The following is a 25,447-nucleotide window of genomic DNA, read 5'->3' on the forward strand; positions in this document are numbered from 1 at the left end:
GTGTGTGTGTGTGTGTGTGTGTGTGTGTGTGTGTGTGTGTGTGTGTGTGTGTGTGTAGGCAGAAGGTACACATGGATATCCTTCTCTATTATTCTCCACCTTCATCTTTGGAACAGAATCTTGTTACTGGACCTGGAGCTTCAGGGATCCAACAGTCTCTTCCCCTAGCACTGGGGTCAGAGATGATACCACCATTCCTGGATTTTACATAGGTTCTGAGGATCCAAACTCAGATCTCTGTGCTTGTGTAGTAAACATTTTACTCACTGAGCCATCCAGCAAGCCCTCCACATTTCCTCATCTTTATCTGAGGGCAGCAGGACCCGTTCTCAACACCTCACACAAGTATTGAGGGAAAACAAAAGGTAGATATGAATTCCATTTAAAGAAAAACTAATCTGAATGAGCACTTTTCTTAGTGTTAGCTTACCCACCAGCATTTCTCTCTGCTGTTCTATGATGTCAGTAAGAAAGAACTCTCCAGTGGCCTCTGAGTGTCCTTCTTTGATCCATCGAACTGTGTTAACCAGACTATGCTAATAAAATCACACAAGCAACTATAGCTTCAACATCCTGTGCAAAAAAAGGCCAAGTGAATTTTCATAATTGCCACATCACTTTTCTCCAGGTTCAGAGCAAAACTCCTATCTTGTTTCTGTCCTCTACAAAGCTTTGGACTCCTCTGCTGAACTCTTATTCCGGCTGTCAGCCAAGAAAAGAATGTGACATTTGTATCTGAGTGAGACTCAGAAGAGGTATCCATGTAAGCCTCTCTGCCAAAATACCAGTGTGGCCTTTGACTGCAAGGAGCTGGAAATACAGCCCAGCTGTGTGCCCAAAAAGAGCAAGTATGGGTACCGGTGAGCGCAGAGTGTCTCTGTTACTTTAAGTAATGCACGCACTAAGTCTTCTACAGCTGTTCAGCATTTCTAGGTCCATCTGCTCACCACTTGAAAGCCAGGACTCAGGAGACAAGAGTGGATGAGAAGGAAATCAAGTTATTCGAGGGCTGGCAGTGGGAAATGAAGGAAGACACCATCCTTAAAGCTCCATCTTGGGAAACTGCGGTACATAGAAGGGTTTTTGTAGAAAGGAGGAGATACTGTTTTTATCCAGGGCATGTGTCTGTGTCCTTTGACCTTGACCTCCTGGAAGTAGCTACAAATATATTACTTTCTGCAATTTATTTTTGAGGTTGCTTTTGTTGTTTAGGTTTTTATATTTTTTGTGAATTTTTTACATAAATACAGTATTTTTTCATTTCACTCCTTCTCCTCCAACTCTTTTCTTTCCCCTGTCCTACTCACTCGCAGATTAATGACCTTTTCTTTTATAATTATAATAGTTTAGTGTGTGTGTGTGGCGTTGCACACAAAACCTTCTGAGTCCACATTTATTTTTATATTGTCGTATGTACATATATTTATAGATGAGCACTTAGATTAAATATGTTGCCATTATGCAGATATTGTTGAAATTCCTTGGATGCATTCTTCTGCAATTTAAACATCATAACAATTCATATCCTTTATAAATGTTGATGCAAAGAGTTAAAAAAAAAAAAAATAAGGACTTTCTGATGTTATCTGAAGTCACCAGATACTTTCTTGTGTGAGTTTAAGGAAAGTATCTTTAGCAGTTAGTTGTTTTCTCTTGAGACCTGTCTCACTCTGTAGCCCAGGCTGACCTCATATTTGAGATCCTCTCCTCTTACCCAGTATACCACCAAGCACAGTCCTTAATGTGGCTTTTCCTTAGGATTGAGCATGGCTGGAAGAAGAAGCCAAGTAACTCTGTCAAGGACAACTGCCAGAGGAATGTCACTGTTCCATAGCACAGAACCACTGAGCTGGATGATTAGACCAGAACAGACCTCAGAGACCACTTGACTTGACATGATAGTGGCATGGTGACTACAAAAACTCAGAGGAAATGTCCCTAGGTTCAGTTCTTGCTGTTGTGCTCACTGTAACCTTGAACGTGGCTGAACCATTCAGATGAGAAAGCCTTCATGACAAAGAAGACTGATAGGCACCCAGACACGTGGGGCCTGGTGATAGGATTAAATGGGAGCACCTGTCAGACCAGCTGCACGCAACCTGCTGATTTTCCAAAGATGCTTTGTGAAGAAAGGGCTTGGACCCTTTCTTTTCTATTTAAATGGAGCTTGTTCAAGGCCACATAGAAAATGAGGGTCAGAGTTATCCGGTCCTGGTGTCCAGTTATCCCCATAATCTCACTCTGTTTCTTCACCCAATTATAAACAGAAGTCCTTTCAACCAGAGCCAAGAAACACACTTCCACTGAACACTCAGGCATGTCCAGCCATCGTTTCAGACAGCTCAAAGGCAAATCTACACCATTTTCCTTAGGGTTGGGAAGACAGTACAGAAGTGCAAACTGCTTAAAGGGCCATTTTCCCTCGAGTAAAATTCTGCCTGTGCCTCAGCCAGTTGCCTAAAGAAACAGTTTAGGAAATGTGTCTTATCTCAGGAGAAATCCATCTTTTGTTTCTGTTACTCACTTGTTGGGGAGCCCTGTTTTCTCCTGTGACAACAGGGTGCAGTAGCTTTCAGATCTGTTAGTGAAAACACCCCCTCCAGCTCAGTGTCTCGCTTGGGACATTGTCCAGTCGCTGGGTGAAGAGGACACTGTATTTAAGCCTCTGGTATCTTCCTCTTGAGACAGCAACCACACAGTCAGCAGTCAGCCAGCCAACATTAGAATCTGAAAAGGTAAGTAACGCAATCATAGGCACATTGCTTAAGTCTGTAGAATACTTTACACTTTACAAAGCACTCCGACATATATTAGCTCATTTGGGAAAATTGCAGAGAATTTGCTAACTACAGGAAGGAATACAGAAGCAATAAAATTTATCTTTGAATCCATCACTCACAGAAAAATGTTTGTTAACCTTGTAATATTTACCTCAACTGATTTTTCTGGTGGATTTCATGGGTTCATTTTTGCTGTGTTGGGACCTTACTATATGTACCTTTTTAATTTTTTTAATGGCCTGCTTTGTTCAAGGCACATTATGTTTTCTGCCATTCCTTTTAAAGCTCACATCCATTCGGGGAAGAAATAATTGCATAGTGTGAAGTGTTCCTGGCTGGAGGTCCGAAGGGAGAGCCTTGATTTATTTTCTCCCTTGAATAAGAGCTGTGCACGGAGGGATTTCAGAAAGTGAGGCAGTGCACCCGGAAACGTTAGCTTGGCTCCCAGTTGCCAGCACTGAACAGGTGTTCTGTCCATGTCAGCATAGGTGCATCCCCTGGGGATGATGGTAAAGGTAATACTAACACTCAGTTGGCATCTGGGCACCTTGGAATCTCACAGGCAGGTGTGTCCTCGCATACTTGTGGGATTCACACAACACTGATACCATGAGGTTTATAAAAGAGGTCACACATACTCCACGACTGCTAGCCAACCCTCCCTGCTAGGAAAGCTACACCTTGCTAGTTCCAGGGGTATTTTCCTTGATGCTCACTCCCTTTCTTATTATGAGACAGTCAGTGATACCAGCAGAGGCTTGCATAGCTTACAAGGTGCTCAGGATATCCTGGGTTTGGGGGTCCTAATTTGAATGGGGTACAACTCTTGCTGTTAGAGTTTGTTGTGTGGGTGTTTTTAAAAATGTCTCTATTCTGTATCAGAATCTTCACCTGAGACCAAATTTTCCCTTGAGAGTGCAGGCGCACATGAACCCAGATACGACCTGCCTAAGGGGCCTTGGGTATTTAAAGCTGCTTTCTCAGCTGTCAAGTGAGGGTCACAAGGACCTCCCAGAGTGCCCAGAAGAAGATGAGCACTTATGGCTGCTGTACCTCTGCCTGCTCCCTAAAATTCATTTGCAAATAGTGAAAATAACAGGGTTAACAATATAGACTTACTGATGACTTTCCATGAATATAATTAGGGGAAACAAAGAAAAATTAGAAGGCAGACCAGCACGGTGATGGTGTTCTTCTTGTGCCCAGCAAATCGTATTCATGCATGCAACCTGTCGCTATTGAACATTCTGTTATGCAGTAAGCAAAAAGCAGGAGACCATCTCGTAAGGCTGGAGGCCTTTAAATAATTGCAGTTATTGACAAGTGCTTACTGGGGTTTGGGAGCAACTCTTCATGTCTAGAGAAGAAGTGGAACAGCTTCCCTGGAAGGGCCTGCAATGGTCTTGGAGAAAAGAAACGTCTAGGCTGAATCTTGAAAGCTAAGTAGATGTTGGAAAAGAGCCTAGTGAGAGAGGGTTTTTACCAAGAGAGAACAACGTGATGCCTAAGGAAGTCATAGAAAGCCAGAGGGAAAATCAAGTCTAAGGAGCATTAATGGGGAGCCTGCAGAGGACTTAGGTGATGGGTAGGACAGCTCTCTGTGACTGTCAAGGAGAGACCTTCAGGTCTAATCTTGCATATCAGAAGGGGTCATGTGGTTCATAGAATCATCGATGGAGTGAGAATTCCATTCTGCCTTTCTGGCCTATATTAGTTGGGTGGCCAGAAGTGTCTCAGATTACAAGATCTCAGCTGTATTCCCAGTGAGCATATGGAAATGTGTCGCTGCATCTGCATAGTACAAGCCCATCGGGTGAACCTCTGAGCATTTGCCAAACAGGGATCAGGAGGTGAACTGTCCGTAGACTTGTCAGGCCCCACAATGAAAGCATGCTCCCCACCAAGTGCTAACAGAGCGTTATCTGTTCCCTGTTGCTCACAACCTCTACCTCAGTGGTCTACAAGACCACTTGTTAGAAGTCTGCTGAGCGAGGCTGGGTTGGCTCGCTGGATGTGGGCAACTGAGGAAATACACCTGCCACAGGCATCTCTGCTTTCCCACCATACTAGCCTGAGCATTGGCTCCTGGCTCTGGTGGAGAATCACACATTGCCTCTTGGAGTCTAGCCTGAGAGTAGGAGGTCATTGCTTTCCCTGATTTCTAACAATGAAAGCCTATCCCAAGTCCAGCCTAGATTTCAAGGATAGGGAAACAGACTCGCAACTTTAGTAAGTACCACTGTACAGAATGAGGTCATTCCACAGAGAGGAGTGAGGAAGGGAGTAAAGCTGTCTGTGCATGCATGCTACGGCTGCTCTCTTGAGAAATAACACAATGGCGTAATGTATCAAGACAATGGTCTTCAATGATGGAGGGCTATACTGAGAGAAGCAGGTTAATGTGTACTCTTGTAAATTATGCTATTAGTTTTGAGATAGAAAAGAGCACTTTTTTTTTTTTGAAAACCAGTCTATTATGTTCAGACAGATTAGTAAGTCTAGCAATGTAAACTTTAATCTATATTCAAATACATCATATCATGTGATAGATGAGGTTGAAGTGACAGGATGAAAGAAAATCAGTCAGTTGTGCGACCCTTAGGGCATTATTATTTTTTTATTTTAATTTTTTTGAAATTCAAACTGCATGTACTGTCTTCACTGCCCAAAGCTGTAGTTTGCAGAGCATTCACAAATTACGTACTCAGGTAAAATCACATGTCACACTGATGATGTAGATCATTCCTATAACCCCAGAGATCCTTTGTCTTTCTCCAAACCACTCACCCCACCTCCCAACCCCATATACTAATCCCTTTCCATCACTGTAGTTAGTGTTTTACCAGGTCATAAATATTTTTTCAGGTTCTTTGAGATTTAAGGTGTTCGTTTGTTAAGCAGAGAGCATCATTTGTATGGCAGTGGTACTATAGAGTTTTCCAGCAAGGAAATATAGTAGGTTGAGCACCTGTAGCCATGCAAGCTTTTAGTTCCTGGTTACCAGGTTAGACTACGCTTTTCACTAGGTAAGGTAGGAGAGGGAAATAGAATTAAAGATGCTTTTTACTAATGGCAGACTTACCATTAAAAGTTAGAAAAGTTAAAAAAGCAAAAGGTTGCCCTGACTAAATTTAGGTTTAAAAATAATAAAAGGAAAGAGTTTGTCATTCATTAATTTGCTTTGTTTTTCTCTCTTGTACCTGACCCAAGGATTGAAATATGTAGCTCAGGAAGACAAAAGCATTAGGCCACTCAGAAGCCCTTCCAATTTGGGATTTCCTCATTCTACAAGGATCTTCTTCTGTTTACTGAAACCAAACTGTTTGACTGGCTTACCCAGGAAAAACCCTATGTTTTGTTTGTGAGGATTTGAGTTGCTCTGCTTTTGTTAAGGAACATCACCATCTCTCTTGGCCACAAGGGAGCTCATTTCTTGTACTGGAAAGGTACCTGTCTTTGTGATCACCTTTTGAAGTTAGAGTAAATGGCTGAGGAAATAAAATGGGAGTGCTTTCTGTTGAACCACCAACACAGAAAGGAAAGACAATACAAGGCGGGCTTCTGGGCCCCTTGGAGCCTTGCCTCTTACCACCAAGCTGTTTTCTTCTTTTGCAGCTCCAGAAGCAGCTGTCAGAGCTGGATGAGGATGACTTGTGTTATGAGTTCCGGCGAGAGCGCTTCACTGTCCACCGAACTCACCTGTACTTCCTGCACTATGAGTTCAAGCCTTCCGCTGACAATACAGATGTCACTCTGGTTGCTCAGCTCTCCATGGACAGGTATGGCCAGTGACCGCACCTACCACATAGTCCCCGTAACTGATGCTTTTTACCCTGTGGAACGGCAGAGGATCAGAGATGGTCTCCTAGGCTTGAAAACTAAAGTGCAGTTGAGAGTGATCTTAGTCCTATCGTCAGTGCTGCACAGCAAGGGATCCGCTTTTAGTTGCTGGTGTTGCCTGAGAATACCAAAGAGGATTGGCTCACGAGGAGGAAAGCCCTACAGAAGAGGCTACATGCTGGAACCTCAGTAGCTATCTTAGTTACTGTTCTATTGCTGTGAAGAGACAATCAAGGCAGCTCTTTCAAAGGAAAACATTTAATTAGGGGCTTGCTTACAATTTCAGAGGATTGATCTATGATCATCATAGTTGGAAGCACGGCAGCTAGAATATAAGGATGACACTGAGAGCTTACATGCTGATCTGCAGGCAGGAAGGAAGGAGGAACACTGTGCTTAGCATGGGCTTCTGAAACCTCAAAGCCCCAGCAACACTTCCTTAAAAAGGGCTGCACCTACTCCAACGAGGCCACACCTCCTAATCATTCTCAAACAGTGCCATTCTCTGGTGACTGAGCATTCAAATATATAATCCTGTAGGCACCATTCTTACTCAGCCCACCGCAGTGGCCAAACAAAACAAGGGGCATTTTTTTTCCTCACATAAGTCCTGATATAACAGTCCTTCAAGGGGTGTTTTCCAGTGACATTGCTATTGGGATGGCTCTTTCTCAATTACAATCTGGTAGGCTGGGTCTCAGTTATTACCAGAGATGAACTGAATCACAATGGGGAGCGTTTGAAACAAATTCATACCCAGGCTCCATAGCAAACCACTTAAGACAGAATCTTTGTCTTGACATTGTTTTAAGTAAAATTATAACTGCAACAAGGGACTGGGATAGATAAAAGCAGTCAGGTTGGGTGCTGTCCCTTAGATAATGTCATTGGGAAAAGTCTTTCTGAGAAAGGGACATTATCTGTAGAGACCTAGAAGGTGTGGAAAAAAGAGAGGCACAACTGTTTCAAAGAGTTTTCCAGACAGATGAACACTTGGGTCTAAGGGGCCTATGTTGGGAAGGGTGATTTGTATATCCAAGAACCCAACAGGAGAAAAGTGTAACCACATAATTTTAGTTGAGTACAGTTCCCACATAGGCCAGAAGAAAGTGTTGAATCTTCTAGAGCTGAGTTACAGATAACTGTGAGCTGCCTGATGTGGGCTCTGGGAACCAAACTCAGGTCCTTCCAAGAGTAGTATATACTCTTAATTAGTTAGCCGTCCATCTCTCCAGCTCTGACTTGTAATTTTGCAAGCCTCAGTGGCTACAAGAAGTGAATGGGTTGAAGGCCTGAGGTCACTGTCCCAGAAATCAGCAGGTTTCCTCTACCCAGCTGTTTCAGATGGTTGACTCTCATCCCGGCTGAGCAGCGTGTTCTCTACGTTACACATGCCTCACAGTGGCTGCCCTTACCCAGTGCCCTTTGTGTAATCACGCCTCATTTCGAAAGGACATTTGGTTGACTTTGTACTACCTGGCATGCCCCATCTGGGCTGTGGATGAAGATGCCTTGGGTTTGTTCTAAGGGTGAGATGAGTCATGGTACTTAGAACAGTACAAGGCGTCCAATTGGTGTTCCGTAAATACCTCTGTTATTAGTCATGAATGGATAAAGAATGTGCAGAACCTGAAGGAGCAAGAACCCAAGCATGCAGAGACTCACAGAGCACCATCCAGGAGATCCGGGAGTTTGAATGCCGTGGCTGTCTGGGAACGACTCTTATTGAATGTAACTAATGGAAGTGGGTGCCTTTCTCAGAAAATAAGGTGGAGAGGACTATTGAGGAAGGTATACTGGTTGACCTCTGACTTATACACCCATGCAAGTGGTATATAGCACGAGACCTGGTCCTTGGAGGCAGACACTGTTATCAGTGGCTCTGCCCTTTTTTTTTTTTTTTTAACATTTTTGTTTATTTTTATGTATTTGAATGCTCTGTTTTCACAGCACACCAGAAGAGGGCGCCAGATATCATTACAGATGGTTGTGAGCCACCATGTGGTTGCTAGGAATTGAACTCAGGATCTCTGGAAGAGCAGTTAGTGCTCTTAACCTCTGAGCCATCTCTCTAGTCCAAGCTCTGACCTTCTTAAGTTTGACTTTTTGGACAAGCCATCTTGCCTCTAAGGCTCAGTGTCCTTATCTGTTACCTGAGAATAATGACATTATTACTGGAATTACCTCTAAGATTATAATGATCATAAGAGTGTGCAGGCCCAGTACTTTGCGCTGATGAACAGACAAAAGCTCTGAACTGACACCAACATGAATGACCAGTTTTTAATGTGTGCTGTATAGACAGCACTAGGCCTAAGGACGAAGTCTCTACTCAAGTCTCATCTCCTTCATTCTCCAGCTGATAATTTTGGCATTTCATTTACTACCTTAAATTTCTTTTTTCTTCTATGAAATAGGATTAAAAATCTGGTTAGAGTTGAATGGGAGAATCTGTGGAAGCCCTTGTAAAATATTTGTCATCCATTGGCTAGACCTGAATGCCCTGCTGGAAATTTCTGGGTATCTGTTCACTTTTCTGTTGCTGTGATAAAACACTCTGATCAAAAGCAATGTGGGAAAATAAGAAAAATTATTTTGCTTATGTTTTCAGGTCACAGTTCATCCCTGACAAAAGTTGGGAGAGGAACTTAAGAACATAAACCATGAATAAATAAATACTCCTTATCCCTCACTGTCTCACTGACAGGTTCACACTCTGCTAACTTTCTGACATAGCCCAGGAACACCTGTCTAGAGATAGTAGACAGGCCGACTGTCTAGGCTCAACCCACAGTGGGCTGGGCCATCCTACAGCAATCATCAACCAAGATAATACCTCAAAGACATGGACACAGACTTATCTGGTCTGAGCAATCCCTCAATCGAGAATCTCTCAGACGACTCTCTACTGTGTCACGTTCACAGCTGAAGTAAACTGGGAAAGGAGGCAGGCATTTAGAGACAATAAAGAGAGAAAAGAAGGACCTGCACTCGGCCCAGCTGTACCACTGCCTACATATGTGGATTTGAGTCAGGTACTTGGCCCTTTTCAGCCTCACTGTATGAAGTCGTGATACTATCAAGTCAGCTTCATTTATTATTGTTCACATATTATTAATGTTCATTTATTATTGTTTGCCATAAAATGATGGAAAGTGCTGAAAAAGTTGTGATATAAGCAACTATTAGTTGCCCTTGTGTATGTTTGTCTGTTCATTTTCATGCTGCCTAGGATTTATAAACTGGTAGCAGGAGAATGTGTTAGGTTTGCAGTGCAGATCCATTCGCTTGTACATGCTTGTTATAAATGAGTAATATTGGCTAAGCCACTGCCAACAAGAGACTCACATTGGCCTGGGCCACAGTGGCCAGGCAACTCCTTCCCACATGGCCCCTTAGAGAGTGCTCCAGCCCCAGTTGCATTAGCAGCAAACACTGACCGCGAAGCCTGTCCCTTCGGATTGCACCCACCCAAGCTTAGCAGATAAGGGGTAACCTCTAGTGCATGGTGACAAGCACTGCCACCCAGACAACACCTCAGAAGATGTAGCATGTGGCAATAAAAATCATAATGCAGCACCAAAGCCAATGCAGAAATTACTCCAACCACTTCCACTCCACCCTACACATCCAGTTAGCACACAGTATACTGAATGGTGCCTCGTGGATTGATTTTTAATTTAGGAAATAATTCAGTGTGCTTGTAAAGCTTTGAGTCAGAGGTAGATCCTGTGGGAATGGCACAACGAGTTAGGGGAGGAAACCTGCAGGCTTGGTAACTCTACTTCTAGAATTCCAATCAGAAAGTGTTTCACCAGCCACCAGTGTGGCTTTTCTACCCCATGAGATCCTGGCAGAGGCTAGAAATAGAAAGAGGGGGCTGAGCAGAATGGCAGTTTACTTTCTATTGCTGCAGAAGGCACTGTGACCAAAAGCCACGGGGGGCGGGGGGAGGAAGTCGTTTGACTTATACATTTCCACCACAATCCATCATTCAAGAAAGTCAGGGCAGAACCTGACTGCTTGTTGGCCTGTTGCACATGTCTTGCCCAACCACCTTTTTACTACAACCCCGTGGCACTACCCACGGGGGACTAAGACTTGCCCACAGGCCATTCTGATGGAGGCAGTCCCTCAGTTGGCCATCCCTTCTTCCCAGATGACTAGCTGTGTGAAAGGGACTAATACACAGACCATCACAATAGCACATCTGGTCAGTGCCAGACTCTCGCTCTCTGTCATCCCTTTGAGAAAGACGTGAGAGAAGTAACTGTGGTAGGCATCATGGGGCTGCCGGCTCTCCTGCTTACTCTCTAAACATGGAAGAGAAAGAACTAGAAATATAGAGCCTCAGTCCCAACCAGACCCACAGAGCCCCTGTGGAGACAGGGATGCTTTCTGATAAAGTGCCCAGGTTGGCCTCAGGGTACTTATGTTTAAAAGCACCAAGCCGAGTCTGGACACTGAGAAGTAATTCCTTCTCCCTGTGACTTGGTGATCTCTGACACATCACACCATTAAATCCTGCATGACTTCTTATGTTGAGAAGAGTGTGCCAGCTGCCTAAGATTGAGGCCTCCAGGAGGCATCTACTCAACTCCAGGACGTCTTTCCTCTTCTGTCACTCACTTAGCCACTACCCACAGCATACAAACTCGTTTGACATCTAGGCTGATTTTACACAGAGCTATTGCTCTCTTGAGAAACCTATTCCCGGAGGCTTTCAAAAGTGGTGATTTCCTTCTCTATCTCTCTCTTTCTCTGTATCTCTCTGTCTCTCTCTCCTCCTTCTTTCCTTCCTTTCTTTCTTCCTTTCTTTTTTTAAAATTGGAAACAAAGTCTCACTAAGTAGCTTTGGCTGGCCTGGAACTTGTTATGTACACCAGGATGGCCTGGAATTCACAGAGATATGACTGTCTCTGCCTCCAAAGTGCTGGGATTATGCTACCACACCTAGTCTACTATGGCTTTACAACAAAATAGACTATTGGAAAAACTTGTAAATAGCAGAAACTCATTTCCCATGGTTCTAGAGGTTTTCAAGACTGAAGTGATGGCAGATTGAGGATCTTGTGAGAGGTGGTTTCTGGTTCTAAATGATTTTCTTCTCACTTGATCCTAATGTGGTATAGGGAGCAAAAAAACTTTCTGGGACCTTCTCAAAGCATACTGGGTGCTTGAGAAAGTTATTTTAATACAGATTTGTACATATAAGAAAGAGAGATGCAAAGAAGAAATGATATGTGCATGGGTGTGAGGCTTTTTCGAGGAAGAGTTACAGAAATTAGGTTACTAAATTATGCCCAAATATGGATACAGGGTACTCAAGGGAGAATTGTTTGGGGTCTGTTATTAAAGTATTAGCCCTAGTCACAAGGACTGTACCCTTATGACACAATCGTTTCCCAAAGCCCCTTAATCCAAGGCCATCACTGTAGGAGTTAGGATTTGAACACAGAGGAGTGGTCAATCACTCTTGCTGTTTGCTTTCAAATTCTAAAGGATTCAGAGCCATGTCCATGGGAGCTCAGTTTCTCCATTCCACAGAAGCATGAAGGAAGAACCTCAGGAATCAGGCAGAAGCAGGAGCATCCTTCAAAACGGGCCCACAAGTTTAGTGGGACTCTGCTTCCATCAGCCTTTAATATTTCATTGGCCGTGGTTTGCAGGGGACAGAAAGCACGGGGGTATTTTACCATGATGAGCCTCTGAATCCTTCCCAGTGAAAGAAACAGCAGATCAGAGCAATAGCCACTGAAAGAATCACTGTAAGAAAGCTCTGGAAGTCCAAGGAGAAAGCCACTGAACAGAGGCAGGTGTGCCTGCTCCCTTTTTGTTTAGAAGCATGAAAATGCATGGCAGTGATTTCTTGGTAATTGCCCCTATAAAGCAGGCACTCTGGCCAAGAGACTGTTGTTTACGTGGACATTCTTGCTGAGTAGAGGAAAAAGCACTGAATGGGCTTTTGCTGTGTCTTTAGCACAGGCTTTATACACAGGCACTTCTGATGTCTTTGAAATAGAATCTTCATGATTGATTGTCAAACCCTCTTGCTGCCTCATTCCTGCTGGAGACACCTTTTTGTTCTTTCTCTGGACTTTGTGACTCCCCTGTCTCTTCAGCTCTGTGTGGTAGCACTGAAAAGTTTTCTGTTTTTGTTTCTGTTTGGTCTGAATTTTAATTTGTTTTTTGTTTGTTTGTTTGTTTGCTTGCTTGCTTTTGGTTTTGGTTTTTGAGAAAGCATCTCACAGTGGAGCCCAGGCTGAGTTGGAACTCCCTATGTAGCTATACAGCCCAGGCTAGCCTTGACCTTACAGCAGTTCTCTTGCCTTAGCCTCCTGAGCCAAGGCATGCTTAGCTATTAGGCCCATCTTAGACTTGCAAGCTTTCTCAGGGTGTCCTAGAGCAGGAAATGTTGAAAACTGAAGATGACACAACCCCAGGTGCCATACATGTAGTTGAGGTTCTGTTGTGCCCTTTTTTTTTTTTCTGTTTCTTTTATAAAATGCTAATTTTGTTCTTTTCTCACCCACCCCAAGACCACATTAAAGTTTCTGTCCATATACATACTGGGTCAATAAGTTCACAAAGAACTCCAGTTTTTTCAGTAGGAAGTTACACAGGAGTGCCGAGAGAATTCTGGGAGGTGGTGGTTGGCATGCCCGAATTTGTCAATAATTATATTTACTTCTCATTTTAATGTTTGTTTGAATGTCCCTTGGGACTAAGCTTCTGGAAGTGGTCAGTGCTTTGGGAGGTCATAAGCTTTTTTGAGGCTTTGCTGAGAGAAAACACAAGTTTGAGCTGGAAAAGTTCAGCCCTTATACTAAGGTCATACAGATACTCAGCCCATGCCTTTTGCAATATTTATTTTCTGTTGCTGTGATAAAATAACTGAAGCTAAGTACTTATATTAAAAAAAAAAGAAAGAAAGAAATCTCTTTACTTCACAGTGTTAGAAGCTCTAAATCCAAACTGTAGCGGCCCATTCAGAAATGGTGAACTGGGTGTTTGCCAATAGGATCAGAAATGCATGTGAATGTTGGGAACCAAAGGGTCTCCTTGCCTGTTAAAACATGGCAAAGAAGCAGAAAGAGAAACAATTTGCATGCAGAAAAGGTATCAAAAACACCTTTCTCCTCCTCCTCCTCTTCCTCCCCCTCCTCCTCCTCTTCTCCAGGGGAGTTGGTTTTTTGAGACAGAGTATCTCTTACTGTCTTTTGTCCTGGAGCTCACTGTACACCAGGCTGGCCTTGAACTCACAGAAATCCACCTGCCTTTGCCTGCTAACTGCTGGGATTAAAGGTGTGTTCCATTATGTCCACCTTCACCTGTCTCTTCAATGAAAGCCACTGCCTCAGAAGTAGGCAGGACCTCTTGTGAGACAGGAAGCCAAGGGAGTCACTTTTTTTAAATAGCCCACACTGGTGGAGAACTGCATTCATCCCTTCTAAGGATGGCAATCCAGATGACTGAGCTACCTTCCGCTCAGTCTCATCTCTTAAAGGTGTCAACAGTACCACACTGAGGACCTGGACTCCAACACGTAAACCTTTTGGGAGAACACCCAGCCAATCTATAGCACCTTTGAGGATGAATGTGAGACTTAGAGTGTGTTTGACTGTTTATGTCAGTTGCAAGCAGAGAAAAACTAGAATCAACAAGGTAGGTGTTCTGTGTCTGTTTTACCGGTAAGGAACTGAATCATATTTAGTTAAGAGATTTGGATTTGCAGCTGATTAACCCAAAGACATTGGAGACAGAGACTGGAAGATAGCCCTGCTGATGCTCCTTTCTTCCTCTCTCTTACAGACTACAGATGCTAGAGGCCATCTGTAAGCACTGGGAGGGACCCATCAGCCTGGCCCTCTACCTGTCGGATGCTGAAGCCCAGCAGTTCCTCCGCTACGCCCAGGGATCCGAGGTGCTCATGAGCCGCCAGAATGTGGGCTACCACATCGTGTATAAGGAGGGTCAGTTCTATCCTGTCAACCTCCTGCGCAACGTAGCTATGAAGCATATCAGCACACCCTACATGTTCTTATCTGACATTGACTTCCTGCCTATGTATGGGCTCTATGAGTACCTCAGGTAAGAAGCCCAGGGGTCCTGGCTCCTCTATCCACTCTTCAGGCTGGTAGTCACACAGGATCTGAAGAGCTGGACCTGAAGGCCCTCAGGACCTTGGTCTAGTTTGCCACTTACCCTAAATAGCTAGGGCAATTACAACCCAGAAAGGGCAGATTGCCCCTGCTCGAAATGGATGTGAGAAGTTCTGTTATCCCATGCACAGACTAGACCCAAGTTTCCATAGTGAGATGTTAATTTGATATGGAAACATCTCTTTTACTCAAAATGTCTGCTCCTCTTCCAACTTTGCAGCACACAGGCTTCCTGGAACCATTCTCAGTTTTAAAGATCACTGCCTGCTCTTTAAAACAAACCTAAGTAATATCGACGCCTAACATGTATCGAAGCTCGTAAGTGTATGCCAGAAAATGATTGACAGATAAGATCTCATTCTGTTTCCTCCATTCACAGCCCCTGACACAGGTCATATTGTTGTCTTCATTTTAAAATAAACTCCAGAGCAAGGCTGGAAGATACTGGCCTATCTTACATAGCTGGGAGTTCAACACAGGACACCCAACCCCAGAATCATATGAATCTCGGGTGTCCTTTTCACTTCTCCCCACAGAGTAGGGCTAAAAGCAGTACATTGGTACAAGACTGGGTGGCTGCCTAGGGAACTACATTTACTGCAGCATTGCGAGCAATATGAACTGAGAGGGACTGTAGAATTCACACAGCTCAGAATTAAACATGGGAGAAATGTAAAGTCACACAGCCCGGCAACATCGTTAAAGGCTCTTTTTCCAGTTGTCATTCCTCAGCGTGCAATTCTTCTATGTCTAAGAGAGTGCCTACCAGGATCCACATATCCCTAAAGATGGTTTATATACCTTGTCCTTTTAGGATGCACATGCCAAGCCTTAAAAGCATGTGGGGCTGCCCTTTGTTACACCATGGGGCAGTAAGGCTTGGAGAGGCGCAATGGCAAGCAGAGAGATGGGAGCCACAGGACTTGAGAAGTGTCTAGTAGGCCTCAGACATTGCCTGACTCCCCTGGGGTATTTGACTACGCCACATACATTAGATATGAACTCCTGAGACATCTCTCTCTGCCTCAGTCCTTCCCTCTCTCCCTTCCTCCATCCCTCCATCTCTCCATCTCTCCCCCAAGCCCATCCTCTCTGTCTCTCTCCAGCAAGGGAGGGTACCCTCCAGGGTACGCTATATTCAACCTCTGGTTCATTAGAGTGTCATTTCAAAGTGTGTGCAACAGAGCATGGTATCAGTTCCTTCCTGGTAAGCATGGAAGAGCCCCATCAGTGTCAGAGAACCAAAAGGTGAGTGGCCACAGCAATAAGACCTTCCACAATGGAAGTGGATGGAGCTGTGATGAAAAGCCTGTGAATGAACTACAACTCCTGATTCTGCCAGGTTCCATTCATTGAGTTTTCTCCAGGTCCAGCTCCAATTGAGTAACAAAATCCCAATATGTAGGACAAGGACGCCCTCGTGTGGTCAGACTGAACTCTCAGCTCTGCCTCAGTCCTCACAATGTGGGATTTTCAGCAGTCAGAAAGATGCTAGGCTACATACTGGAGGAATAGGTAGGTGTTTAGGGCCATCCTCAACTTAAGCTGAGAAGAGAGCGTCTGAAGACTATTCTACCCAGCCTTCACCTTCTTGGCTTCTCCTCAGAAGCGCCCAAGGTGTCCTCACTGCAAGAAATTGAAAGTAAACAGACCCTCCCTCGCCTCAGTGGTCCATTTCCCAACTTTACCGTGTGGGCAGCATGTCTTACAGCACAGCACACAAGAAGACGTTTTTATGGTTTCTCCCCATGTATCACTGGACCATGGCTTAAGACTGCTTATGGTGACATAGTGCTAGGCAACATCTGTCACCACCAGTAACTAGTTTGCTTAGCTCAGGGTCGCCTTATGAATCTCATCAGGAGCTCTGAAGTAGTGCAGATTTCCCCTCAACTCTATCACTGTCTTTACAGACCCTGTCTAGGAAACGTGCTATTTAAAAGAGTCCATAAGTCTGTCTAAGCAAGAGTCATCTCTCCAGGTGTAGAATTGTCTCTGTTGGGACAGGATTGGCATTAGTAGTTCTTTATATTTCACAGAGGATCTGATGTTTTATGTATTTTAATGTTTTAATATTATTAGGTGGGCGGTGGAGGGATAGTTTAGCAGGTAAGAGCTACCCGTTGCTCTTACAGAACACACAAGGTGAGATCCTACACAGCCATACATTACTCTAGAGGGTTGGCCCTCTCTGAACACCACGCACAACATGTACGGTAAATGCATGTGTTCATTCAGGATACTCATGCACATAAAATAAAATAAAATCTTTAAAAATGAGCGAATAATTGAACATGAGTTTTAATGTTATGGAGCCAAACTGAATCCCCAGTCTGTATTAGACTTCTCTCACCTGATCACTGACTTGTAGCCTCTGACCTTGATTGTTTCTAGACACCAGGATTTTGCGAACCAGTAGTAATTCACTCAGAAAGCCAAAATAAACCCACTGTCTTTTTTTTTTTTTTTTTAATGTACACAGCTATACTGACTTGCCTTCCTGAGAGGGAATTTTTTTTCTAACGAGTGGCGGCTATTTGCTTCTTTTGTGTGGCACGTCCATGGGTACACTTGATAGCAGTGTACTATTACTGGTTTAGGATGAGGTCAAGAGTACTATTTGCTGCAATAGCTGTGTGTCCAAGAAGGCGAGCATACCCTGGCAGGGACTCACTTTTCCACACTTAAATCTAACTAAATGTTTTACCCAAACTCTTTAACCTTCAAATAGTATATGATGATCATGACACCTTACAGGAACTCTTACCACACACTGGAAGCCCTGCCAGCTGTTTGATGCTCTTACTGTCTTCTCACTTCTCTAGGGGGTAAACATTTCTACAGGTGACAACCTTAGGTCCCAGAGAAGTAAAGGAATAGTGTCAGAGAGGAGAAAGTAGCCTTCCATCCACACAACTTGCTTATTGCACAACAAGAGCCAGGTCCCCTTATACCCCAAACTCTTGTTTATCTCATTCTTCTTGAGGTCTTCCTTAGTTTCCAAAAAAAAAAAAAAAGAAAGAAAAGGGGGGGGAGGCTCAGCATTGGAGCTCACTGAGCAGTTGCTTAGCAACCAATGAATATTATAGCAAAACCAGACAACTCAATTAGAAATAATGAAGTCAGGTCCATGCTTGGGCAGAGCTGCAGAGTTTCACCAGAATCTCCTTCAGCCCTTACTTGTGTCGGGGAAGCAGCTAGTAGAGAAACAGCTTTCACTCTTGATTGCAGAACTGTTAAATAAGGTCAGGGGCATGGAGAAGTCACATAGACCTGCATTTGAACAAGTACATGACTTGGGGCAGCTTACTCCATTTGTTAACATTACTTTTTCTTAGCTAATGAAGGGGCACTAACAGCCCACTGCCAAGTTACAGTAGGTGCTCCACAGGAGTTAATTCTGTGATCCATGGAATGCTCACAACTGTCAGTATCAGAACTTGCCAGTCATCACCCCAGCATCTCCGCTTGCAAACTCCCTGCCACCCTCGGGACAGTTGGGTAACTGCATGGCATTATCTCATTCTTTTCTGCCATGGACATGAGAAACAGACAAATGGTCTCTGATCTACAATGGTTCAGTTTCTGATTTTTCATTGATGTAATGATGCATCCACAGAAACCATACTTAAAACTCTGAAATTTGCTTTCTCTGAGCTATCAATGAACATATGATCCTCTCTTTTGTTGCTAGGGTAAGCAGTAGACAGAAGCCCCCAGTCAGATGTGTGGTCACGGGGAAACACTGATATGACACTGCACACTGCGGAGACTAAGCTATGGTGTCAGCTAGGTTAGGTGTTGTAAGAGGGTTTCCCACATATCAAGCTCTTAACGTATAATGAGTATATCAGGATGTAACCCCATTTTAAGTGAAAGAGCATCTTTTCTCCTATGTCAGTTACTTTTCTGTTGCTCTGATATAAAGTACCATGATCAAAGGCAACTTAAGGAACAGAGGGTTTATTTTGGCTTATGGTTCCAGAGGGATAAGCATTCATCATGGCAAGGAGGCATGACGACAAGTAGCAGGCATGATTATTGGAGCAGGAAGCTGAGAGCTTACATCCTCTGCCATAAGTACAAAGCAGAGACAGCCAACTGGATGCATGTGAGGCTTTTAATCTCAAAACCTCTTCTCAATCACATACTTCCTCCAGTAAGGCTGTACCACATAAGTCTCCCCAGACAGCACCACCAGCTGGGGACCACTGCCAAAGAGCATGAGGCATAGTTCAGTCAAACCACCTCACCTCCTTAGGGAACATTTACTTGGACTTGACATCTAAAGACCTTCGTGTTCTTCATCTGTGACACCTCCTATTGAGGTTGTTGGAAGTCTAGAGGTGATAGATAGGACATTCTTCCCATGACTGCAGTGCATATCTGGTATGGCAGGCTTGTGACAAAGCACAGAGTTAGCAGTGTTCCAGCATGCGTAAGGTTTTTATCCTAACTGTATGTGTTGCCACTTCTGCTGCTATTGTCACCATTACCATTGTGAATGCGAAAGTAGAAGCTGCAGGAATTGAGAGCACAGCAGGTAGGGGTGGGTGGGCATGGAAGGCCTCTAAGAGAGCTAGGAGCTGAGATTAGGCTTAAAGGTCAATGAGTCTAATGGCAAGAGATGCCAGGACACCTAGGACTCAGGAGCAGCTGGTGTGGCTGATGGGATGAAAAATTGATGGTTTGGGAAGTGAGATGTTGAACTGTTTCATAGCCAGGACTATTGACACCATGTGACTTGTTTATCTTCTGCAAAATTCCCATCACTACCTACAAGCCTTCCCTGTATTTATGTTCTAGGAAACAAACATGGTACCCTGGCATCCACCAAACCTCATAGCATATGAAAATGAGTAATCAGTATAATTTCACTCTGTTATGAAGGTAACTCATAACGACCTTCCTTCACATTTTCTCTAGTGTGTAATGGAGAGAGTAAAGAAAAGTGGTGCCAAGTGAGTCAGGCTGGGCGCCTGCCAAGACATATTAACCAGGTGGCACTTCCTTAGTTCCATACATCCTTTTAATTTTGCCAAATCTGTAACATTTAACATTTATTGAGTGCTTGCGATGTGCCAAGAATTGTTACAATCCCCCTGCATGTGTTTTTGTAGGATACTGCTTCCATTCATTTTACTGATGAGGGTACCTAGGCTAAAACCCCACTACAGGGCTCAGAACTGCTACCTGGGTACCTGGCTCCCTGTGAACTTCTCCAGAAGTTTCCTGCTGATTGATCCAGATACCTTATAGGCCCATGTCCAGATTCATCACTGTGATCCTAATCATCAACCCAGCTTTCACACAGAGAGAGGTCTATGCATAGAGGAAACTTTACCTGAGGAAACCCACGGCATCCTTACAAAACCCTACAGAGTACACATTAGGTGAAGATCCTACCAACCCTGGGGCCCAGGGCTTGCTCAGTAGTACCATCTGGTGATTGTCTAGGTTGGATCTGAGTTCAGGACACCTGCAGCACAACTGCACTTCTGGTAGTCCCTGCTATAACTCGTAGCCCCCATTTAACTCAGGGTCCATGTGTGGCAAACTTTCTGTGATGTGTGGCCATCGTTGCCAATACTGAAGGAAGGTGAGCATGTGCTGGAGATGTTGAGGATTTTAAGAGATGGTGGAGAATAGAGGCCAGGCTCATGGCCAGTACACTGTAACTATTGTTATTCATCATTACAACTTGCTCTCCAAGGTTCATTCTTACTTGCTCTTTCTCACCTACTCTTCTATGACTGACAGGCCCTCCTTCTGGGTACCTCATCAGTTAAGAAGCCACCTAGCTTGCTGGGCCTTGGGAGCGCCTCCTTCTGGCAGATAACCCTGACGGACCTCCTCCCTCATGGGTCTGTCTTGAGGCCTTGACTGTCTGACCTCATTCCTTATGGGCCTGTCTTGTGACTACCTTCCCTGTGGTTTCCTCCATGATTGCATACACAGAGTTCCCTCTGGGTCTCTCTTCCTCCCTCCTTCCCTTCCCCAACCTTAGAAGTTCGTATTTGCTCAGTGAAAGTATCTGGCTTCATTCATATTTATTAATTGGAGAATATGTTATCTTAGTTCTCTTAATAACCAAGTACATAAAGCATTGATTGTTAAAATAAAGATCAGGAAAAAAGCTCAGAAAATTGCCTGTGATTATGCAATTACAGAAGTGCTAGAGTCCAGAAAGAATAGAGTTCATCTGATTGAAAAAATCGTGCATGATTCTTGTTCCACAGTTCAGTCTCCCTTCAGACTTACAGCTCCTGAGAGGTGCCAGGCCCCTTTACTGAACACCTTGTTAGCTGTCTCCTCTTAAAACAGAAGAATAAATGGCTGTACTCCCCGAGTGCACACCACATGTTCACTGCGTGCTAGAGGCAAATAGTAGCTGCCATTCTGTGCCAGGCACAGTCTCCCTAGACTATTCTGTCCCTAGAATATACTGTCATTGATCTTATTTGCGCCCTACTCACCAGCGCCACCACACACTGATAGTACTAGATCTAGCCCATGGCAGTTTGAACTCACTCCTGGCCCAGACAGTCCCGGGGCAGATGATAACCTCAGAATCAGTCTTTCCTAATCAAAATGCAGCTATGCTCTCTCACTTTTCCAGACCTCCAAGGTATGTTTTCCTGACTTTGTTTTCACAAAGAAAACACTAAGCTAGGTTTGTGAGAGATACCTACAGCCTTGGAAGGAAGAATCTCTTACAGGGTGTGCTGAGTGAGTAGAATGCTTCAGAATAGGGCTGGAATTACGTAGTTAATCCCTTGCAGGAAACTGGCAAGTACCTTGAATACTTTTTTCAGAAAAGTTGTGACCAGTGTGACTTCTAGAGGAGTCTAATTTTAAACCATGGATCTTCTCTCCTAGCTCCTAGCCATTAGGAAAAGGGCTAGCTGCTGGTTCTTTCCTAGAAACCGTCTATCCTATTCTGCTTCCTAGCGCTGTGATGAATGCTATGATCAAAAGCAACTCAGCTAGGACAGAAGGACTTTCAGCTTAGAGCTTACAGTTCATGAAGGGAAGTCAGGGCAGGAGTTTAAGACAGAAACCCAGAGGCAGGAACTGAAGCAGAGGCATGGAGGAAGGCTCCTTACTGGCTTGCTCCCAGGCTCACATCTTTCTCACACTCCCAGGATCACCTGACCGGAGGTAGGGCCACCCACAGTAAGATGGATGCTCCCACACCAATCACCAATCAAGAAAATGCTCCCATAGACATGGCCACAAACCAGTCTGCTGGAGGCAAGTCCCTGGTTGAGGGTCCCTCTTCCCAGGTGTGTCTAGGTTCGTTTCAGGTTGAGAAAAATGAACCAGTACACCAAATCAATTACTTTTTGCTAGCCTGCAGTCACTCAAGATGAAAGTATCAGTTACCTGCTCTTGGTCAGTTGTACTGTCTCACTGGCTATCCCTGCCTCCCATCTGTCCTCCAGCATTCAGTCAGGAAGAAGCATGAGGGGACAGCTGGGTGCTGTAGACTCTCTTTATAAATGCAATCTAACCCCTGCTCTTGTTTTGGGCCTGTGCAATTCCTAGGAGATGCCACTGTAAGTGGCCATAGTCCTCATACCCACCCACTGGTCTGGGTAGCTGCTTTCTGTCTTATTCTAAGAGCTAGCTGTCCAGAAGAAGGTCAAAGTTGAACACTGTCATTGCTGTCCCCATCTCACACATACAGAAAGGACAGAGCAAACAGCTTGTATAATTAAGCAAAATGTCAGCTAAACACCAGGATCTGCAGCCTAGTCTTCCCCATCAAGACCGTCATGAGGAAATAGGCTGACACTTGTTTCTATGAGGCACTCCCACGTAATCTCATGCTGTTACCTGAGCTGTTTTCATAGTTACTGAAACACCTGAGTCCAAGGCAGAGTGTGAAAGGAAAAGGCAGACAGGGAGAGAAATGTGTAAGTGTTTACATGAGAGCAACATGCTAAATACTGGAAAGCCATCTAACTACCAGTCACTGTTCCTAGGACTTGTACTGAGGCCCATGAGAGCACAGAGTCATCATTTACTTGATTTGCATAGGAAGCCTCACTATTCACTTACATTTCTTCCTCTGCTTACTACTTCTTCCAGGTAGGAGCATTTGGTGTAGGGGCTATTTGCTTACTCTGGTGAATTAAGAGAAAGGTCTGAGGGGAAATGATACACAGAAGTAGAGCCAAGGGGATTTGGAAAAGCGGGCAAATTGATTGTCACAAATACCTGAGATGTTTTTGATGGAGAAGGGTTCAGAGAGCTAGCTGGAAACTGAGAGGTAATGTTCTCCATTTCCATTGAGAAGCCAGATATCTGCCCTTGCTCTAACAGCATGCTTCTTTTTTGAATTGCTCATGCTTTCCCCTTCTGTCTCAAGCTCATTGTAAGTTGAGCCATTGAAGGAGAGGGGAATCACCATTCCAAGCAAAACACTCCACTAGTCTCTAGAACCCTGAGAGAAGAGATAGTGTCACTGCCTCCATTGTCAGATGGGAAGTCTGTGAGTGCAATAGGGGATACAATTTACCCAGATCAGAAGAGAGGCAGGCAGGTTTTCAAGACAGGGCCTGATTTGCAGTGTTCTCCATTTTATCACTACTACCTTCAGCTATTCAGGTAGATCCCTGTATTCCCGAACACAAACTATTACTGAAAGTTTATGACTATTTTGCAAGTACTTTGGACAAGAAGCAATGTATGTCACTCAATGCTCTCTTGAGAAGGACTACATGAGAAAAAGAGATGCAGAAATATGTATGTATGGATGGATGGATGAATGGATTGATGAATGGATGGATGGGTGGATATAGAAATATAAAGAAAGGGATAGACTTTAAGGACTGGTAATATTGTGAGACTGGCAAGCCTGAAGTGAGAGCAGGCCTGCAATTGGAGCCACAGGAAGACATGTTACACCCCCAAGGCAGCAGCCTCCTTTTCTAGAAAAGCTTAGCTTTTGCTTTTACATCCTTCAACTAATTGACAATGTTATCAAGGGTCAGCTCCTTTCCTCATATTAAGAGTGCAGCTATGGTCAACAGACTACAATATAAAAATATCAAGTCTAACAGTCTGTATTCAGCAGTAGAAGGGAGATGTATGAAATGTTTCAAGTTTGTCAGGGCCATTTCTAGAACTCAAGTCCCTTCTCTCTAGCCCAGCTGTGTCACTATAATACCTCTACTTCTAGAAAATTCTTTAGTCATTGCATGAGTCACCTTGTAGACAAGTAATAACAGCAGACTATTCACCCCGAGTCAGCATGCACCAGCCAAGGTAGGATGTATCAACAAAGCACACTGCAGCAGGGCCCAGAACATAGGTATCATCCCACTCAATAGAAGTGCTCAGCATCTAGACCCTGCAATGACTTTACTGGTGAGACAGCTTCCTAATGATGTCCTTCTAGGACATCAAAATTGAAACCTTCTTAATCAAGTCTGAAATAGACTTGTCTGGGGACCAAACTATCCTTGTAGCAGTTTGTGATTCAATGAGATGAAAGGAAATTTGCAGAAAGCACTGTAGAACAAGATACTGTCTATAGAAGGAAATAGGAATAGACAGAGCCTATTTATAAGGTATGTTGCTCTTTGGGTCTGTTGTAGGTCTTGTGATGTATCCATTACTGTTGTTTGGTTGCAAGTAACAGAAACCAATTCAAGAATGTAATTAAAGTAAAAATAAATCAAAGGGTGAGTATCTATTATGGAATCAAAGTAGAATTGGAAAACCAATGCATTGAGACCAAAGTTAAGCTAAGAAGCTCTGGGCATCACTACAGCAGAAGTTCAAAAGCCTGCAGAGCCACAACAATACAAATCACCTGTGTGGTCTCCCAGGCTCTGTTTCCATGCAAATTACCAAGAGTGAGAAATATGTTTACTCTGCATGGTTGAGTGCCTACCCCTAAACAATATGGCCTGGGTAGGGGTTCATGTAGGGCATGCCAAGCTCTGAGAGCTGCTGCTATCTATAAGGCCCATAGAAAGGAGAATTATTTTTGAGCAGGGCACTTTTTTAAAAATGGCTTTTAGGGTAGCTAAAAGAGCCACCAAGAGCGCAGTCAGTAAAGGGGCTTTCTGAGCAAGCTTGAGGGCCTGAGTTTGATCTGAGAATCAAACTTAAAAAGACGAATATAGTAGTGCATGCTTATAATCCCAGAACTGGGGATGCAGAAATAGATGGATCCTGCAGTTTACTGACCTAACCTACTTGACAAGCCTCTGTTCCCAATGAGAGAAAGCATCTCTAATAACAGGGTAGAAGGAGGAATGAAACTCCAAGGCTGACCTGCACACAGTTCACCCACACATGGAAGCATGTATACATATGAAAAACTGATTGTAATAGTAACTTGGGGATTGTGTTGCAAATCCCATGCTTTTATATCCATTATGGATGAATGTTCTGTTCCCTTCATAATTTAGCTCTCCCTCCCTCCTACTCTATTTTTGTAAAATTTATATCTTAAAATAAGCAGCCATACATGCAGTCTTGCCCTCGATCTTTGTCTCAGATGCTTAACATACTGAATCGCTTATGCCAGCATGTAATTACAGTTCAGTTCAGTTCAGACAGCCTGTGGCTGGCTGGCTCTATCCCTCTGCAGCTGACATATGATGGATGGATGGATGGATGGATGGATGGATGGATGGATGGATGGAT

The 25,447-nt window shown here is 44.0% G+C and overlaps 1 protein-coding gene across 2 annotated transcripts in view; it reads left to right on the top strand.

Annotated features, from left to right (window-relative positions):
- The window catches only part of Large1 (LARGE xylosyl- and glucuronyltransferase 1), a 512,199-nt gene that overhangs the window by 475,670 nt on the left and 11,082 nt on the right, over positions 1 to 25,447 (top strand). For both annotated transcript variants that reach the window (XM_055609116.1, XM_055609114.1), the window contains 2 exons: positions 6,396 to 6,559; positions 14,433 to 14,711. In XM_055609116.1, coding sequence (XP_055465091.1) covers positions 6,396 to 6,559; positions 14,433 to 14,711 — 443 coding nt within the window. The remainder of the gene's footprint in view (positions 1 to 6,395; positions 6,560 to 14,432; positions 14,712 to 25,447) is intronic.

The sequence above is a fragment of the Psammomys obesus genome, unplaced genomic scaffold (assembly GCF_907164565.1).
Source record: "Psammomys obesus unplaced genomic scaffold, mPsaObe1.curated_primary_1811, whole genome shotgun sequence".
Classification (NCBI taxonomy): Eukaryota; Metazoa; Chordata; class Mammalia; order Rodentia; family Muridae; genus Psammomys; species Psammomys obesus.